The 19,693-nt window shown below is 38.0% G+C and overlaps 1 protein-coding gene across 1 annotated transcript in view; it reads right to left on the bottom strand.

Moving 5' to 3' along the window:
* FBXO11 (F-box protein 11) overlaps window positions 1–19,693 on the bottom strand; it is a 36,594-nt gene that overhangs the window by 15,215 nt on the left and 1,686 nt on the right. The window contains exons 2-13 of the mRNA XM_008070520.2: window positions 17,803–17,930; window positions 17,296–17,377; window positions 16,642–16,786; window positions 14,483–14,612; window positions 13,534–13,617; window positions 13,321–13,453; window positions 11,404–11,510; window positions 11,211–11,322; window positions 11,018–11,124; window positions 10,797–10,934; window positions 3,106–3,323; window positions 1,215–1,300 (exon numbers count right to left, since the gene is read on the bottom strand). Coding sequence (XP_008068711.1) covers window positions 1,215–1,300; window positions 3,106–3,323; window positions 10,797–10,934; window positions 11,018–11,124; window positions 11,211–11,322; window positions 11,404–11,510; window positions 13,321–13,453; window positions 13,534–13,617; window positions 14,483–14,612; window positions 16,642–16,786; window positions 17,296–17,377; window positions 17,803–17,910 — 1,450 coding nt within the window. The 5' untranslated portion in view covers window positions 17,911–17,930. The remainder of the gene's footprint in view (window positions 1–1,214; window positions 1,301–3,105; window positions 3,324–10,796; window positions 10,935–11,017; window positions 11,125–11,210; window positions 11,323–11,403; window positions 11,511–13,320; window positions 13,454–13,533; window positions 13,618–14,482; window positions 14,613–16,641; window positions 16,787–17,295; window positions 17,378–17,802; window positions 17,931–19,693) is intronic.

Below are 19,693 nucleotides of genomic sequence, written 5' to 3'. Positions count from 1 at the left end.
AGTTTGTACAAAGTGTATTGAACTACCACAGAAATAATTTATTCACTCTTCAGCAACAGAATCAATCTAAGAAAACTATAGATACTCCTTGAAACTAGGGTCTTATTTATTTATTTAAATCCCTGGTATCTGACATAGTGCCTGTGAATAAATACTACAGGATAATCTTCATTAAGAATTTAAAAAGGTCGGGCATGGTGGCTCACATCTGTAATCCTGGCCCTTTGGAAAGCTGAAGTGGGAGGATCACTTGAGGCTAGGAGTTTGAGAACAGACTGGGCAAAAGTGAGACAATGTCTCTATTAAAAAAAAAAAAAGAAAGAAAAAAAAATTTAAAGAAGTTGGATTAGTTATCTCACTTGGACAGTTTCAAATGGTCCATTTTGCTAATATCAATAATATAGGCATGTTTATTGTAGCACTATTTACAACTGTAAAAACATGGAACTAACCTTAACCACCCATCGAAAGTGAACTAAATAAAGAAAATGTGGTACACATACGTGGTGAAGTATTATACAGCCATAAAGAACAAAATCATTGTCTTCACAGCAACTTGGATGCAGTAGGAGACTCTCATACTAAGTGAACTATCACAAAAACAAAGAACTGAACACCACATGTTCTTACTCATAAGTGGGCCCCGATCACTAGTCACATTAGCACAAGAGTGGGACTGGCACTGCTAGGGGAGGGAGGACAGAGGGCAAGAGGCACGTGGCAACACAAAGGATATCTGGTCCACCACCAGGGGCAGTGAGGGCCACCTAGAAGTCCAAACCATACCTGCGTGCAGCCTACTTATATAGAAAACCCTCACTTGTACCCCGCAATTCTATAATAAATAAGTTAAAAAAAAATAAAAAGAAGACAGACTAATCTTTAAGTTTTTTTCTGAGGTGGAGTCTCCTCTGTCCTAGGCTGGAGTGCAGTGGCACGGTAACAGCCACCGCAGCCTTGACAGACTGGGTTCAGGTGATCCTTCTGCCTCAGCCTTCCAAGTAGCTGGAACTACAGGCATGTGCCGCCACACCTGGAAAATTTTTTTTATTTATTGTAGAGATAAGGTCTCATCAAGTTGCCCAGGCTGGCCTCGAACCTGTGGGCTCAGGCAATCCTCTCACCTCGGCCTCCCAAAGTGCTGGGATTATAGGTGTGAGCCACTATACCTGGCCCCAATTTTTAACTTTTAGAGAACAAAACCATATACTTACCATAAATGTCATTTCCTTCAATAAGGCCTCGTCCATCACCAAAGATGTAAACTCCTCCTTGATTTCCATTAAATATAGAATTCCCCCTAAAATTATGTGAAATAAAAAATAAGCATGTATTCAGCAAAGCTTACTTGTTTTATACAACTATAAGGTCCCTCATGGTCATGTGACAAATTATTTAAAGTCTATAGGCCTCAGTTTATTATTTTGTAAAATGAGGCACTTAGACTAGATGATTTCTAAATTCTCTTTAGTTTTTTGTTTTTTTTTTTTTTTGAGTTGGAGTCTCACTCTGTCACCCAGACTGGAGTGCAGTAGCTGCTCCCGGTCACTGCAGCCTCGACCTGCTGGGCTCCGGCAATCCTTCTGTCTCAGCCTTACAAGTAGCTGGAACTACAGGCACGTGCTACCACATCCAGCTACTTTTTGATATATTGTAGAGATGAGGTCTCACACCAAGTTGCCCAGGCAGGTCTCGAACCCGCGGGCTCAGGCAATCCACTGACCTTGGCCTCCCAAAGTTCTGGGATTATAGGCTGAGCCACTGAGCCCAGACTCTTTAGTTCTTTTTAAGACCTAAGGCTTTGGAAAAGTCAACTATTATTTGAGACAAAACAGTATTGTTAAGATAATTCCCCCACAAAACAGCAAATACATTTTAAAATGTAAGACATAAAAATAAAAAATTTTAAACTGATCTAGAAACATTTGATAAATACTGACAAGATGGAAATCCCATGATCTTTGTACATAAATCCAGTGGAAAATAAAATTTGTCAACTAAAAGTAATTCATGGTATTTGATTAAACAATAATAGCTCCATTCCACAGTCTTGGCTAATGCCTTTAAGACCAGATTTATTTGCTTCCTTATTTTGGCCAGAGGGAGCAGCAGGCACTATTAAGGGAAAGTAACAGCTTATAGTTTTGACTTTTTGATGATTTTACTCTAACCATGAATCTTTGAGATAATTAGTTTTCTGAGTTACTCTATCTGCAAACTCTCAGAAAAAAGGGAGACAAGGTCCTTCAAGTTCCATCAGAGGGTCACAGCCCTATTTACTCATCTATAATACAGTCTGATAAATTTAAAATAAAAATAAAAGTATTTGCAATTGTTCATAAAATAATATTGTGAATGGTTTGGATCACTAATAAAAAGCAAACAGAACACCAAAAAATAAATATACAATATGTATATTCACTCATACATACAGAGTTTACCTGGCAAAAACTATTTTACAGTAGTCAGATGTCTGGGGGAAAAAAAACCTGAAGGGTTAAAAAGCTCTGTATTTTGACTTTTCTGATAAGACAAACCCCCAAGTTAAAATGTAATTTCCAGCCGGGCTCAGTGGCTCAGCCTGTAATCCTGCGCCTTGGGAGGCTGAGGTGAGTGGATTGCCTGAGCCCGCGGGTTCGAGACCCGCCTGGGCAACTTGGTGAGACCTCGTCTCTACAATAAATCTGTTTTCATAGTAATTTTCTGGGCAACTTGATGAGACCTCGTCTCTACAATAAATCTGGCTCATGCCTGTAATCCCAGCACTTTGGGAGACAGAGGCACGAAGATTGCCTGAGTCCAGGGGTTCAAGACCAGCCTGGGCAACTTGGGGAAACCTCGTCTCTACAATAAATCTGGGAATGGTGGTGCAGGCCTGTAGTTCCAGCTGCTTGGAAGGCTGAGACGGAAGGATTGCCTGAGCCCAGAAGGTGGAGGCTGCAGTGGCCATGAGCATGCCACTGCACTCTAGAGCCTGGGAGACAGAGTGAGACTCCAACTCAAAAAAGAAGAAACAAAAAAAAAAACCCCAAAAACCCTCCAAATACTAAACAACAACAACAAAAAAAAACACTGTAATTTCCACTCATAATTATATGTAAATACCTTATTGTTGGGTCACTATTTGAGGTAATCCATACGCCTGCAAAGTTGTTTGCATAGATTTTATTCTCTATGAATTGTCCTCTTCCTTTTTCATGGACATATATTCCTCCAGTCTGCCCATGATGAATTTCACATCGAACCACTGTGGGGTTAGCATAGGCTTTGACTTCAAAGCCTGCTATCCTGTTTCTGTGTATGTTGCAACTTTCAAAGTAACCCTGAAAAGCACAAAAATTAAATCTGTAGGTAAAGGCCACTTTATAAAAAAAGAGATGCCACTTAAGAGTATTCTAACATATACTTCAAAATTAAGCATCAGAAATGTTCAAGAGTAAGAATGAAAAACAGATATACACTAAACTTCAAATAAACATGGAAATAATATTGAAAAGCTTTAGTAAAACAAAGAACTTACACATATCTAATGTGCCTGAGTACATTCAAAGGCAGGAAAAAAACAAAAAGATCTATTCAATAAATGTAAATAAATACCATTGCCTCGTAAGTATTCGTCAACAAAAGATTGAAGTCATTCAAGAAAATAAACCTTAGTTACCTTAAAAATGTCCCAACAAATCAATTTCTAAAAGTTGACCTAAGAACATCATCAGAGACTCATAGAAGGAGTAATGAAAAAAAAGTTCACCTTAGCCCAATAATAGGGAATTGGCTAAATAAAAAGACTTTGATGCTCATGCTATACATGTTAAATGAAAATATCAGATTTTAAAACATAACACATTCTCAATTTTATTTAAAGAAAAACATCTTGAAGGATGAAACAAAAATATGAGTGATTATGAATGGTAGAATTATGAATAATCATGTCTTCTTTTATTCTTTGAATTTCTTAAATTTCCTGTAATGAAAATGTTTTATAATGAGAATAGAAGTTACTGTAAGACCTATAATCCAAGGCCAAAGCCTCAATCAAGACTAAATATTAAAAGAAAAACAAGTTATTTATAGGATGATATTTCTTTTTTTTCTTCTGCTACTTGCCAGCTATGTGAAGGGTGGAATTTCTAAGAAGCTGTATCCCTAACCCTAACCCTAACCCTAACCCTCATTCTATATCCCTTAAAAGACTGAATGTGCTTGTTTTATTTTTTCTTTAAGATTCTTTTATTTGGCCGGGCTCAGTGGCTCAGCCTATAATCCCAGCACTTTGGGAGGCCATGGTGAGTGGATGGTCTGAGCCCACGAGTTCGAGACCAGTTCAGGCAAATTGGCGAGACCTCGTCTCTACAATAAAATCAAAACTCAGTCGGGTGTGGCAGCACGTGCCTGTAGTTCTGGCTACTTGGAAGGCTAAGGCAGAAGGATCATCGGAGACCAGCAGGTGGATGCTGGAGTGGCTGTGAGCGTGCCACTACACTCCAGCCTGGGCGACAGAGTGACACTCTAACTCAAAATAAGAATAAAAACAAAATTCTTTTATTTTTCCCATGCTGCTTCCATGTACTGCCTTATATTACTTCTAAATTTATTACGTGCATTTCTACCTGATCATAAGCTCCCGAAGAGAAGGGACTACTCTAATTTCTGGAGCATGTATACAAGATTTTATACATAGCAAGTACTCAAACAGGATTTGCTGAATTTTTTGCCAAATTTAGTAGAGGTTAAAATAGGAGACAATTCTGAACACTACAGTACGCCATATATTTAACTCTTTAAGAAAACAGACCTCTAAGAATAACATTCAGAAATCATTTTCAGGTTTCATTTTTTACAAATAAAGCATAAATTATCTATGAATTATATCTCTATATGTGGATTATAAATTTATTCCTTCCTTAAAAAAAAAAAACCAGGAAATTCTATAAAAGATAGCATCTTCAAATATAAAAATTTTACTACTTTAATTTTTTTCCAAATACAAGTGAATGCACACTGAGTGTATATATAGACTATCACAGCAAAACTGACCATAAAAAAAAAACCAGAAACACTAAGCCGGGCTTGGTGACTCAGCCTGTAATCCCGTGCCTTTGGGAGGCTGAGGTGAGTGGATTGCCTGAGCCCGCAGGTTCGAGACCTGCCCAGGCAACTTGTCGAGATCTCATTTCTACAATAAATCAAAATTAGCTGGGTGTGGTAGTGTGCGCCTGTAGTTCTAGTTACTCGGAAGGCTGAGGCGGAAGGATTGCCGGAGCCCAGCAGGTCAAGGCTGCGGTGGCTGGGAGCGGTCATTGCACTCCAGTCTGGGTGACAGACTGAGACTCCAACTCAAAACAAACAAACAAACAAAAAACAACAAAAAAAACAGAAACAAAAAGAGGTTGACTAGCAGATCCAATGTTAGATTGGGACTTTTCACCATTTTGATGTTTTCACCCATAAGGAAGGAAGCTCATTTAGCATAACACAGTCTCTCTCTGCCAAGGCTGAAAGGACATATCTGATTGGTAACTTGGAAAAGAACAAACTGCGTAAGCTCAACTTAGCTTCACACTTTTTCCCCATAGAAAAGAAGTTCCCTTAAGGAGCCTACCTCTGCTATTCCTTGACAAATCCTACTTGTGACTAAGTGGATGAGCCCATTTAATTTTTAATTTTGAGGTTCATTGTCTAAGAGACTTCCCTTCCCCCAAAATAATTTTTTGGGTTCAGTTAAAAGACCTATTTGACTCTCAGTCTAAACTGTGTCCTCCGACTTAATCTTTAAAAGTAATAAAAGTAGGTTGGGCACAGTGGCCCATGTCTATAATTCCAGCACTTTGGGAGGCTGAGACAGGAGGACAGCTTAAGCCTGGGAATTTGAGACCAGCCTGGGCAACATAGCAAGAGGTCATCTCTACAGAGGTTTTTTTTTTCTTTTAAATTTGATAGTTTTAATAAAAGGAATTTTAAAAAAATAGTCAAATGTGGTGGTGTGTGCCTGCAAGTCCCAACCACTTGGAAGGCTGAGGCAGAAGGATTGCTTAAGCCCAGGAGTTTAAGGCTGCAGTGAGCTACGATTATGCCACCACACTCCAGCCTGGGTGATGGAGCAAGATCCCATCTCTTAGAAAAAAAAAAAGAAAAAGCAGTAATTAAGGTAATAGTTAAGTCTCCTAAAGCTACTCTATGGCTTTCTTTCTTTCTTTCTTTCGAGACAGGGTCTTGCTTTGTTGTCCAGGCTAGAATGCAGTGGCATGATTGTAGTTCATTGCAGGCTTGAACTCCTGGGCTCAAATCATCCTTCTACTTTGGCCTCCCAAAGTCTTGGGAATACAGATATGGGAATACAGATACAGGTCATCCAGCCCTGAATTAAAATATTCTTTATTAAATATGACAAAGTAGAAGACATTCAAGAGTTTCCCAAGGGTGAAAAAAAAGCGAGGAAAAAAAATGTTATCGTCGTTGAAGCAAACTTACACAATTTCCAAACTGTAATCTATAAAACACTCCCAAAGACTATGAAATCTGAATAAGGAAGAGGAGTGTGCTGAGAGGTAGAAAATGTTAGGCCTTCAGCAAGGAGTAGTTTTCTCCAAGTAACTAAAGGCTCTAATGGGCCTGGCCAATGGCCTTTTTTCTTTATTTTTTTGAGTCAGAATCTAACTGTAACCCAGACTGGAGTGTAGTGGCACACTCATGGCCACCACAGCCTCAACCTGCTGGGCTTAGGTGATTCTGTTGCCTCAGCCTTCTAAGTAGCTAGAATTACAGGCATGTGCCACCACACCTGGCTAATATTTCTAGATTTATTGTAGAGACAAGGTCTCACCAAGTTGCCCAGGCTGGTTCTTGGACTCATGGGCTCAGGCAATCCTTTTGCCTCCGCCTCCTAAAGTGCTGGGATTACAGGCGTGAGGTACGGTGCCTGGCGCCAATGGTCTTCTAACACAAGTGATAAAATCTAGCGGGATAAATGTATCACAGGAGAAGATAATATCCCCACAGTAGTATTTTCACAGAAATAACTTAGGCATAAGAGGTAAATCTGAAGAAGAAAACTTAATGTGCTATTTCTCTAATCTAAAACTTATGCTTCCTATCTAAGAGAGACTGTCCAAGGTGACATGAAGTGAAAGGAGGACAGTGAGCATTCAGCAATCTGCATCTGTTATGAGTTAAAATTCAGAAATTCAGAATAAATACTACAAAACTTTTATAGCAATTTGGTATTGCTATGACATTCTATTTGTATTTAACAAAAATAGTCAGACATGGTTGCGCATAACTGGAATCCTAGCACTTTGGGAGGTGGAGGTGAGAATTGACTGAGCTCAGGGATTCAAGACCAGCCTGAGCAACACAGCAAGGCCTTGTTTCTACAGTAAATCAAAAAATTAGCCGGGCATAGTGGCATACACCTGTGGTTCCAGCTACCTGGGAAGGCTGAGGCAGAAGGATCACCTGAACCCAGCAGGTCGAGGCTGCGGTGGCTGTGAGCATGTACCTGTACTCCAGCCTGAGCAAGAGTGAGACTCTGACTCAAAAAAACCAAAAAACAAAACAACAACAAAAACACCCCAAAATACTCTGCAAGGAGCTGAATATTCAACAAACAAGAAAACTGGAGGGCTGAGAGTGGTGTAATTGCCTTGGGAGGCCAAGGTGAGATTGTCTGAGCCCAGGGGTTCAAGATCAGCCTTGGCAACTTGGTGAGACCTTATCTCTACAACAAATCAAAAAATTATCTGGGTGTGTCTGCTATTTGTAAGGCTGAGGCAGAAGGATCGCCTTAATCCAGCAGGTCAAGGCTGCAACAGTCAGTAGCCATGAGTGTGCCACTACTTTCTAGCCCAGGCGACAGAGTGAGACTCTGAGTCAAAAAGAAAAAAAAGACAACTGGAGAATTATGAACATTGATAAAAAATTTGATATTATTCCTAATTAGTCTTAGGAATGAGAATAGTCATGAACTAATAGTTGGTGAAGGCAGGCAATGAGTATGTGGAAATTCATTATACTATTTGCTCTACTTCTGTGTATGATAGAAAGATTCCAACAAAAATATAAAAATTTGAGACAAAACCCACATTGGAAACAAAACAACAAGAGAAAAACAGACAAAACGATTAAGACACAGTAAGGGACAGATTTGAGGAAGTCACACATTTAAGAGAAGAGAGCACAGCAATATGGAGAAAGTCAAGTTTCTAAAAAACAAAAAATAACATAAAGAACAGAAAATATAATATCAACAAAATCCAAAATGTGAATACCAAAGTAGAAAAGTGAATCAATATTAGAAAAAGAAAAAACAAAAAAACCCAGGGTGATCTCAGAGTTCTCAGTCACATTCAGTGCTAAAACAGAAAAATGTCTACAGAATTTTGAGAAAAAGAATGTATAATCTAATTGTAGATTCAGCTACGTTAAAAGGTAATGAATAAGTATTCTCTCTCAGGCATCAAGAATTCAAGCTACAATACTCATAAAGCTCTTCTTTAAAAAATAAACCAGAAAAATGACTAGATGACAAATCCCAGTAATATTAAAAATGAATCAAAATTTAAAAATTCAGGAATAGAGAAACTGTGATAAAAGAACTTATGATAAATACATATAATCCAATAACTGTAGGAATACAAACGTGTCAAATCTTTTTAAAATAAAAATGTACATATAAATGATGAGGTAGAGATAGGCTGAAATATAAAGTATGTTTATCTCCTCATTTTTCATAGGGGAAGTTTGTACTTTATTTTAAAGCTTAAACATGTAATTAACAGTGATAAACTCTATACAGAAGGAACAGGATTAAGGGGAAAAAAACAACAAACTCTAAAGTCACACGATCTTCAACCTGAGCATAGTATTTTTACAAAAACAATTTTTTTTTTGAGTTTGTCACCCAGGCTGAAGTGCAGTGGCATGCTCACGGTCACTGCAGCCTCGACCTGATAGACTCAGGTGATCCTTCCACCTTAGCCTTACAAGTAGCTGGAACTACAGGCACACGCCACTATGCCTGGCTAATTTTTTGATTTATTGTAGAGACCAGGTCTCATCAAGTTGCCAGTTTGGTCTTGAATCCCTGGGCTCACCTCCCCCTCCCAAAGTGCTGGGATTATAGGTATGAGCCACCACGCCTGGCTAAGAACACAATTTTTAAAAAAATAAAAATAAAAAATTTAAAAAATTTTTATTTTATTCTTAGAAGACAATTTAAATTCTAAGTATGACATAGATACAGGAACAAAATTTCAAAAAACAAATGTAAATATGAATATGCTTAAAGGATAGTACAGGAGTAACTAGTTCAAACGATAGTCTGATGCTCTCTGAAGTTCTATAGAACACAAAGCCAATTTTTAAAACGTTATCTTTCATGATATATGTTATACTCCAGTCATGAACTGCCAACATAAGATGAGCCAAAAGAATACTTGGGATGAAAGAACATTCTACCAAAGGGTTTTAAAGGATTGCATTACAAGACTAAAACAGATACAACTTTTTACAAGCTGCTTGGTTAATACCATAAAATAGGCAACAAAACCTCACCATAACCCTATTCGCTGCCATATTACCCACCTCCCTCCCAACTGTCTGACCCTACAAGAAAAAATGTTGCCAATGCTCTATCTACTAGGACTTGAAAATTCCTCAAGGAAAAAATTAGACATTAAATGAAAAAAAATCTGAGTAGACATCCAAGAACACTATTTTGAAATAGTGATCTCAGCTCAAAAAGCTGTGTCTGTAGAAAATTATGTAAATTATTACAAGAGTATTTAAAACACAGTATCATCCATAAGGATGCCTAATATAATTGATGTTAACAGTTTTAGAACTGATATATTATTACTATATTTCCTATTAGAGTTCTGTCAGTGAAAAAGTTTTTCAAGAGGAAGAAAATGGAAACCAAACTAACAATGAAACCATTATTTTTCTTTTCTTTTCTTTTTTTTTTGAGTTGGAGTCTCACTCCATTGCCCAGGCTGGAGTGCAGTGGCACATACACCACTACCCCAGCGTTGACCTGCTAGGGTCCAGTGATCCTTCCGCCTCAGCCTTCCAAGTAGCCAGAACTACAGGCGCGTGCTACCACGCCTGGCTAATTTTGTTTATTTGTTGTAGGGACAAGGTCTCGCCAAGTTGCCCGGGTTGTTCTCAAACCTGCGGGCTCAAGCAATTCACTTACCTTGGCCTCCCAAAGTGCTGGGATTACATGCTGAGCCACCTAGCCGAGCCAAAACCATTATTTTTCAAAATGTACTCTACAGACAACCTCTGCTAGACTTACTTATGATGCTTATTAAAACTGCATTTTGGGCTGTGCACGGTATCTCACACCTGTAATCCCAGATCTTTGGGAGGTCAAGGCAGGAGGATCGCTTGGACCCAGGAGTTTGAGACCAGCCTAGGTAACATAGTGAGACCCTGTCTCTACCAAAAAAAAGTCAACATATTAGCTGGGCGTAGTGGCTGGTACCTGTAGTTCCAGCTATTTGAGAGGCTGAGGTGGAAGGATCTCTTGAGCCCAGGAGGTTGAGGCTGTGGTGAGCCATGATCAGGCTACTACAATTCCTGCCTTGGCAACAGAGTAAGACCCTGAGACTCAAAAATGCATAAATTTATAGGATGAAAATTGCTTATTGGTTTTAAAATATAATGCTGAAAGTTTCATTTAAACCTATACTCTTTAATTCAGATAATTTAGTGAAGAGAAAATAATGGTGAAACATATTTGAAATTTAACTCATACAGAAGTTAGTTTTTGTATTAAAAATAAATGTCCTTACCATGCCATGATCAAATGTGAACACACCAACATCACGTCCATGATGAATATGATTCCTTCTAATAATTGGGTTGCCATGATTTTTTACCCAAATCCCAGCTAAAGCATTATTGGAAATTTCATTATCCTCATATATTCCCTAGAATAATTAATCAGAATTAATCTAGGTTAGTAGAGCTTTTAAAAATTTTTAGAAGAAAGAAACACAAAATTCAAAATTACCTGTGCATGATCTGTTATATAAAGTCCAACATTTTCACAGTCGCTGATGTTACAGTGCTTGATGGTGGGACATGCTCCTTGACCACTAACACATACTGCAGAACCCACTGTAAGAAAAATTTATTTAGTAAAAAACTTACTGGACAACAACACAGTGACTCAATTTTATTGTAAGAGACAAAGGTACACTAACCTGTACATGTACTTCGAATGATACAGTGATCAATAATAGGGCTACAATTTACTGTAATCTCCAAACAGTGGTGTGCATTGTGGTGTTGAGCAGATTTGTCATCAGGGTTAAACTGAAAAGCAAAAATTTTGTTTGAAATAGCTATTGCCTTAATGATTTCAACATTTGTATTTTAAATCTTAAAATTTCTTACCCTTATTGTCATATATCCAACATAAGCATCTTCAGAACCTTCCATAAAAACGAAGGTTGAATCTCTAGTGTTTTCAATAATAACTTTGTCTGCCACTTTTCCAGGTGCTGTGGAGAAGGTATTTTAAAGCATATCACCTTTATACCATTTCAACAGATAAGTACTTTTATGGAGGGGAAACTTTTTAAAAACATTAGTATTGAATACAGTACTAATATTTACTTTATCAGTTAACTCTGTTTCACTAGACTTTACTATACTGAAATCCTTGTATGGCAATAGTTCTAATAATATCCAACTGTAAATAACAGTATCAAATGCAAAGACATAATAAAAATTGGTTTCAGCTGGCCTCGGTGGCTCAGCCTGTAATCCTGTGCCTTTGGGAGGTTGAGGTGAGTGGATTGCCTGAGCCCGCGGGTTCGAGACCCGCCTGGGCAGCGAGACCTCATCTCTACAATAAATCAAAAAATCAGCCGGGCGTGGTAGCGCGCGCCTGTAATTTCGGCTACTCAGAAGACTGAGGCGGAAGGATCGCCGGAGCCCAGCAGGTCGAGGCTGCGGTGGCCAGGAGCGGCCACTGCACTCCAGTCTGGGCGACAGAGTGAGACTCCAACTCAAAAAAAAAAAAAAAAAAAAATTGGTTTCTTGTGAAAACAGAATCACCACCAGCAGCAGTCCTGGAAACAACTCAGGGAAAGAAGAGACGGGAAGAGATCTCTTTATTTACATTTACTTCCAGTAGCAGCCTCAATTTGGAAAGCAATAAAATCACCAGACAAAAATTTTCTATACTCTCTCCCCATGCAACGATGAGGGAGGGAAGCAAAAGAGGCAGTAAATGCAAATTCTACTAGCACAAAATAATTACCAGCTATCTTAAATGGCCTACATACTGTATCTTCAAAAAAGAGAGGCATAAATCTTCAAAGGACTCAATGTTCAACAGATCTTTCTTTTTTTCTTTTTTCCTTTTTGAGTAGGAGGCTCACTCTGTCACCCAGGCTGGGGTGCAGTGGCAAGGTCACAGCCACCACAGACTCGACTTGCTGGGCTCAGGTAATCCTTCTGCCCCCGCCTTCCAAATAGCAGGAACCACAGGCATGCGCCACCACACCGGGGTAATTTTTTGATTTATTGTAGAGATGAGGTCTTGCCAAGTTGCCTGGGCTGGTCCTGAACCCCTGGGTTCAGGCAATCCTCTTGTCTCTATCTCCCCCAATTGCCAGGATTACAGGGGTGAGCCCATACATCTGGCTTCAAGAGATGTTTCATTACATTTATTCTTAGAAACCTGACCATAAAATAGTTTTAAAAGAGTATACGAAAGTAAGCCGGGCTCAGAGGCTCAGCCTGTAATCCTAGCATTTTGGGAAGCCGAGGTGAGTGGACTGCCTGAGCCCGCAGGTTCGAGACCCGCCTGGGCAACTTGGTGAGACCTCATCTCTACAATAAATCAAAAAAATTAGCCGGGCGTGGTGGCGCGCGCCTGTAGTTCCAGCTACTTGGAAGGCTGAGGCGGAAGAATTGCCGGAGCCCAGCAGGTCGAGGCTGCGGCGGCCGGGAGTGGCCACTGCACTCCAGTCTGGGCGACAGAGTGAGACTCCAACTCAAAAAAAAAAAAAAAAAAAGAGTACGAAAGTATTTAAAAAGTATAACAAATATTTTTCTTTCTGTAATAAATAAGGGCAATTGGAGAAAGTACTAACAAGAAATTTATACATCTATAATTTCTGAAATCTTTGTTTTCATTTCCTTCACATAAAATATGTGTGATAGCTTCATTCCTACCCTATCAGTAAGATATGATCAAAGTTCAACTGGATTTTAAGTCACTAACATTTTAAAATCCCATCATATAAATCAAATAAAGCGAGTAAAACATTAAAATTCTAATGGCAATGCATTTCAGAATACCTGCACCAATCATGGTGATTGGAGATTCAATATATATCCATTCATCAGTGTATATTCCAGAATGAACAAAGATAAGTCCATCAAAATGAGCTTCTTGTACCCCACCAAGGGCATCTTCAATAGTATCATAATACTAGAGAAAATATAACAGTGTTATTAGCACAGAAATAAAGGATTTCCATTTTAAGTCCTAAAAATACAAATGAAACGTACCAACATATTTTCTCTTCCTTTATATCTTGCAGGGTTACTGTAGAAATGTTCAGCAAATCCTGGCTTTACATGTGCACCTTTATACTAAAATGTCAAAAACAAAACAAAACCAAGCAATGACTACTGAAATAAACGTTATGTTCTATATCAATGTACCACTGCATGAATAACTTACTAAATAATCAATTCTTATCTATTCCAAATAATTTTCTATCACATAGTACTACAATATAAAATCTAAAACAAGTTATAACCCAGTAGTATCTAGGAAGAAAGAGCAAGGTTTTATAATTTTAGTACTACTGATATTTTGGGCCAGATAATTCTTTTCTCCTTTTTTCTTTTTTTTGTTTTTCAGAGATGAGGTCTCACCATGTAGCCCAGGCTGGTCTCGAACCTATGGGCTCAGGCAATCCTTTCACCTCCACCTCCAAAAGTGCTGGGATTACAGGCGTGAGCCATCACTCCTGACAGGCCAGATGATTCTTGTGAAGTGGTCTTGTGCATTGTAGGAGATTTAGCAGCATCCCTGGCCTCTACCCAGCAGCACTCTTTTCTTGCGTTGTGACAATCAAAAAATGTCTGCAAACATTGCCAAATGTCCCCCAGAGAGCAAAATCATTCTGAGCTAAGAACCACTATAAAGGACCACATGAAAATTGAACTCAATGTGGAACTTTAAAATAACTATTGAAAACTAATAATTTAAATACAATTCCAAACAGACCGACTGAAATCTTTTTAACTGCTCTTGGGCTACTGATGCCTGCTGCCACTAAATTATTAATAGATGTGTCAGCAGTGAAAATAATTGTTGAATGTTTTGTTGATTAATAAATGTTCATTGGCTTACTTTTAAAACCTTTTCTCAAGTTAAAACTTTTTAAAGTAAGCTTTTTTTTTTACAAATGTTTAACATATATCGATATATTCTATTTATACTTCATACCAACTGCTGGAAACTCTCTTTCCAGGGGTTTGGATGTTCATATTCTTCTGGATTTATTTGGTAGAATTTACCAGGTTCAGGATGCATCATAGGGCGAGTGTATTCAAACACTTCCATGTATAATCGTTTCCTAAAAGGAAATAGAAATTAAAAATTTCTTGATAAAATGCCCTCAAGATTAGTAAAATTTTAAACTATAACAACTATGTGAGGCCTTGGAAATTTGAATAAGAATAGCCAACAATGAATATCAAAATATAGAATTTTAAGTGTGAAAACAGTTTTTGGCTAAAACAATGTAACTGCATATGAAAATCAGGAAGGGAAAAAATATCCCTTGTGTAAAAGCTTCATACAATTATTATTTTAAAAAATAATTTTCTTTCTTTTCTTTCTTTTTTTGGGAGTCAAAATCTCAGGCTGTCACTCATGCTGGAGTGTAGTGGCACAATCATGGCCACCATAGCCTTGACCTGCTGGATTCAGGCGATCCTTCCCTCTCAGCCCTCCAAGCAGCTGTAACTACAGACGTGCACTACCATGCCTGGCTAATTTTCTTGACTTATTGTTGACATGAGGTCCTGCCAAGTTGCCCAGGCTGGTCTTGAACCCCTGGACTCTGGTAATCCTCTCACCTCCACCTCCCAGAGTGCTGGGATTCTAAGTATGAGCACTGTACCTGGCCTAAAAAGACAATTTTCAACAAAATACTCTGAACTTAATTTTTCCTATATCTCTAGTCCACTTACATCCTATTAAAACCATCAAATCTTTGAACTAGAGTAATGATAACTATGGTCATTTCTTGTACAGTGCACAATACTGTTTTCTTTTGCTGATCTTCATATTCCATTTCCCCTTTCTGACATAAGTGTCATCTTTCTTCTAGTTATAAGGTGTACCTTACTTTTTAAAAATAACCCATATACCTGTTGTAAAACACAGAGAAGTATAAAGAAAAAAGATAACCTATAGCTTCAATAAATTTACTATTAACAGTTTGTCATATTTCCTTCTAGTTATTTTGCCTATAGATTCTTTCATTTATTATAGTTAAAATTATACAGCATATAAAATTTTGTATTCTGCTCTTTTAACTTTTTATAACATAACATTTTTCCATGTTATTAAAAACTCTTTGCAAAAGCACTGTTAGTGGTTGTACCACAACCCTCCAAGCAGACGTTACGTTTCTGGACATTTACATTATTTACAATTTCTCCTCACTATTAACTACGCTGTTATGAAAAATTTGTACACAAGGCAAAAAATTTTCAGAAGTTGTACACAAGGCAAAAAATTTTCAGAAGTAGAATTACTGAGTCAAAGGGCATGCATTTATATATATGTTTTTTGAGTTGGAGTCTCACTCTGTCGCCCAGACTGGAGTGCAGTGGCCGCTCCAGGCCACCGCAGCCTCGACCTGCTGGGCTCTGGCAATCCTTCTGCCTCAGACTTCCAAGTAGCTGGAACTACAGGCGCACGCTACCACGCCTGGCTAATTTTTGATTTATTGTAGAGATGAGGTCTCGCCAAGTTGCCCAGGCGGGTCTCAAACCCGCGGGCTCAGGCAATCCACTCACCTCGGCCTCCCAAAGTGCTGGGATTACAGGCTGAGCCACCGAGCCCGCCTGATTTTTTGATTTATTGTAGAGATGAGGTCTTGCCAAGTTGCCCAGGTAGGTCTTGAACCTGCGGGCTCAGACAATCCACTCACCTCAGCCTCCCAAAGGCGCGGGATTACAGGCTGAGCCACTGAGCCCGGCTGGGCATGCATATTTTAAGGCTCACGAATACAACTATTTTCCAAAAGTGATGTACAAAACCTACACTCTCACTATCAGAATCAATTCATTAACTATTTTAAGTACACTAAATTCTGTTTCTAAAAAGCAATCAAATAAAAAAAACTCTCATAATCATTCAGATGCTATTAACTGATAAATAGCAGGAAAAAAATACTTCATTTACTGATTTATAAATACTACCTGGATTGACGGCCCACATTTTGATAAACAAGTAACTTGGAATTTATAAACATTTTAATTTTGTTTCAACTAATTATAACGACCAACTCAACTTCAACCTTCCTATCACATTTAACATTCGGGGCAGCAAATAATGTATTTCAAGATAATAAGGAATAGTTCTTCACTTACCACAAAATTGGATCATTAGCAAGTTCACTGAAGCGTTTACACACACAAGCTGCTCTACAAAGATCCTGTTCCAGCAAATAAGAGAAGATTTTTAGAACCACTTCATCTGGCAGTTTCTCCTGAAGATACTGTTCAGCAGGTGCTGCTATAAAGAGATTAACAAAATGTAAACTATTTATCATGCTAGCAATGACTTTCTCATTATTTAAAGAACACAATATTCATCTTATCTAATGAATAGCTTTCATCTTTAATGATGAGCATTTGGCTTTCAAAGGCAACACTTATTTATCTCTGTTTATCCTGACCTAGTAAGTATTCTTTCTTTTAGGTATTATGTACCATCTTAGAAACAGTTAAAATAAATACATAAAAAGTATTTTTATAGGCAACCCCTTCAGGTTCCCTTTCACTGTGGGAGCTTTCCTGTCCTCTCAATAATTCTTTCTCACTTTAAAAAAAAAGTATTTTTATACAACAATAAAAGTCAAAGAGGGAGAGGTCAGATTTGTAATGTATATCCTAAAATAATCACTTTCTCAATCTTAAATGTAATACTCAAATACATTTAATTTAATTGTGATTTTTTTTGGTATCAAACAAAATTTTTAAAAAATTATTTTGCCCTATCCCTTATTTCTCCACAGGAAATACCTGATAGATCCTGTGATTTTCCAGACACTCTTGCACGTTTTGCACGATGACCAAAGTTCTCTGTAGTTGAAGTTGAGGCACCCTTCAAAAACAAAACAAACTAGTAAAGCAAATATTTTTATACATAATCATTACTTCTAAAAAATGATACACTGGGTGCAGTGGCACACACCTGTCATCCCAGCACTTTGGGAGGTGGAGGTGAGAGAACTGCTTGAGCCCAGAAGCTCTAGATCAGTCTGAGCAACATGACTCTACAAAAAATAAAAAATTAGCTGGGTGTGGTAGTGTGCGCCTATAGTTCCAGCTACTTGGAAGGCTGAGGTGGAAGGATCGCCTGAGCCCAGCAGGTTGAGGCTGCAGTGGCCGTGGGCATGCCACTGCCCTCCAGCCTGGGTGACAGAGTGAGACTCTGACTCAAAAAAAGAAGAAAAAGACGATAATTGCTTTTTTGTTTCCTAAAAATTCTTTTATTATGAAGAGAAAAGCAATTACATTTAAACTTACCTCCATACTGTTTTTTGTAGGACACGCTGTTCTTTTCGGCAAAAGAGTTTTCCTACGAAGTTGGTATGGACTATTTTGTGCACCAGGACCTGATTCTTCTGCAACCATATCTGCAGGTACATCATCATCTGTTATAAACAAAAGCAGTAAGAAAAATGATATCCATTTTTAAAAACTGTTCTATGGATGCAGAAAACTTTTTAAAAAGTTCAAATTTGGAAGGGGAGATAGAACTTTTTATATAAAATTGCAACTGACTGGATAACCATCTGAAAAAGATGTTACATATCTAAAAAACTTAGCACTGTATCTGTGGAGAGGGACAGCTCAGTATAGGGTATCAGAAAACACACAGGGTAAAGGGTATCAGAGGGTAGTTTGGCATATGTTGTTGGAGTTCAAGAAGAGTAAGAAAGAAGTTTATATAGGGGAGTGAGAGTGGCCTGGAATGGGGTATCAGAGACAAAACAGGGAGAGGAGAGCATTGTATAGAAAAGGGGATGGCAGAGATGAAAAATCTTTCATACATACATACAACAAGGGAACTGATCAAATAATTAAATACAATAATGGAATCCAGATTTGTCACTGTCAGATAAGAAAGTTATAAACATAAAAAGAGAGAAAACTAGAATAAACCCTTTGGTGTTAGTCTAGAATCGAACGTATCAGTGTAAACTCATGACTTCCAAACATAGATAAGATATAGATATAAATATTTGATATGTGTAGATGTATGTGCATATATTTCCTAGCTCTATCTGCTGACAGAGCTTAAGAACAGTGATATTCCAAAAGCAATGAGCATGACTAGCAATTGGAGGTGGCTTCTGAATAACATTTTCTATAAAACGAATGAAGACTTCTTGGAGAAATGGCTGATTCCAGGGCGGAGGAAGGGAAGTATAAGATGCACATGGAATATCTTGTGGCAGAAAGGAAAATAGTATTCAAAGAACGAAGACAGGTAAAATAATACAGAAGTCAGTCTGAAAAGGCTCCCTCTCACTGGGCAAAATTATGTTGCAGCATAAAAGTTAAAAATGATAGTAAAGGGATTATAACCCACAGGATAAAACAGCAATACATATTGATATAAATAAATGAACAAAATGAAAGCATACTAGTAAAAGGGATATTTAAGCTATCTCCCCACAAAATACTTAAGTAGAAAGTGGAAAAGAATAACATTCTATAGTAGAAATATTAATCACTATTATATTATTATATAATATCATATTGTAGTAGAGTGTCATCACTATTTGGACAAATTGAAGTAGTGCTACTTGATAAACATATAATAAGATCACAGCATTTCTATGATATTCCTGACAAAGATACAAATCTGAATCTAATTATGAAGAAATATGAAACAAATCCAAACTTGTTATATAAAATCAATGGTTCATAATTATTAAAACTGCTGAAATCATGAAAGTCAAGGAAAGTCAGAGGAATTGCTCCAGAATGAAGGACATTGTTTGGGATGGAGGGAGATTGAAAAGATAAGGCAACTATATAAAATGTGTGATTCTGAATTGAATCATTTTGCAAAAAAGGATGCTATCAGAATAGCTAGCACTTAAAAAATTTCTTTTAAAATTTTATTTTAAGCCGGGCTCGGTGGCTCAGCCTGTAATCCTACGCCTTTGGGAGGCTGAGGTGAGTGGATTGCCTGAGCCCGCAGGTTCAAGACCTACCTGGGCAACTTGGCAAGACCTCATCTCTACAATAAATCAAAAAATCAGGCGGGCTCGGTGGCTCAGCCTGTAATCCCAGCACTTTGGGAGGCCGAGGTGAGTGGATTGCCTGAGCCCGCGGGTTTGAGACCCGCCTGGGCAACTTGGCGAGACCTCATCTCTACAATAAAATCAAAAATTAGCCAGGCGTG

The sequence above is a fragment of the Carlito syrichta genome, unplaced genomic scaffold (genome assembly GCF_000164805.1).
Source record: "Carlito syrichta isolate Samal-C Ts95f unplaced genomic scaffold, Tarsius_syrichta-2.0.1 Scaffold313473, whole genome shotgun sequence".
In the NCBI taxonomy this organism is placed as follows: domain Eukaryota; kingdom Metazoa; phylum Chordata; class Mammalia; order Primates; family Tarsiidae; genus Carlito; species Carlito syrichta.
The sequence above is the reverse complement of the archived record's forward strand: the minus strand, read 5'-3'. Positions and strand labels throughout refer to the sequence as shown.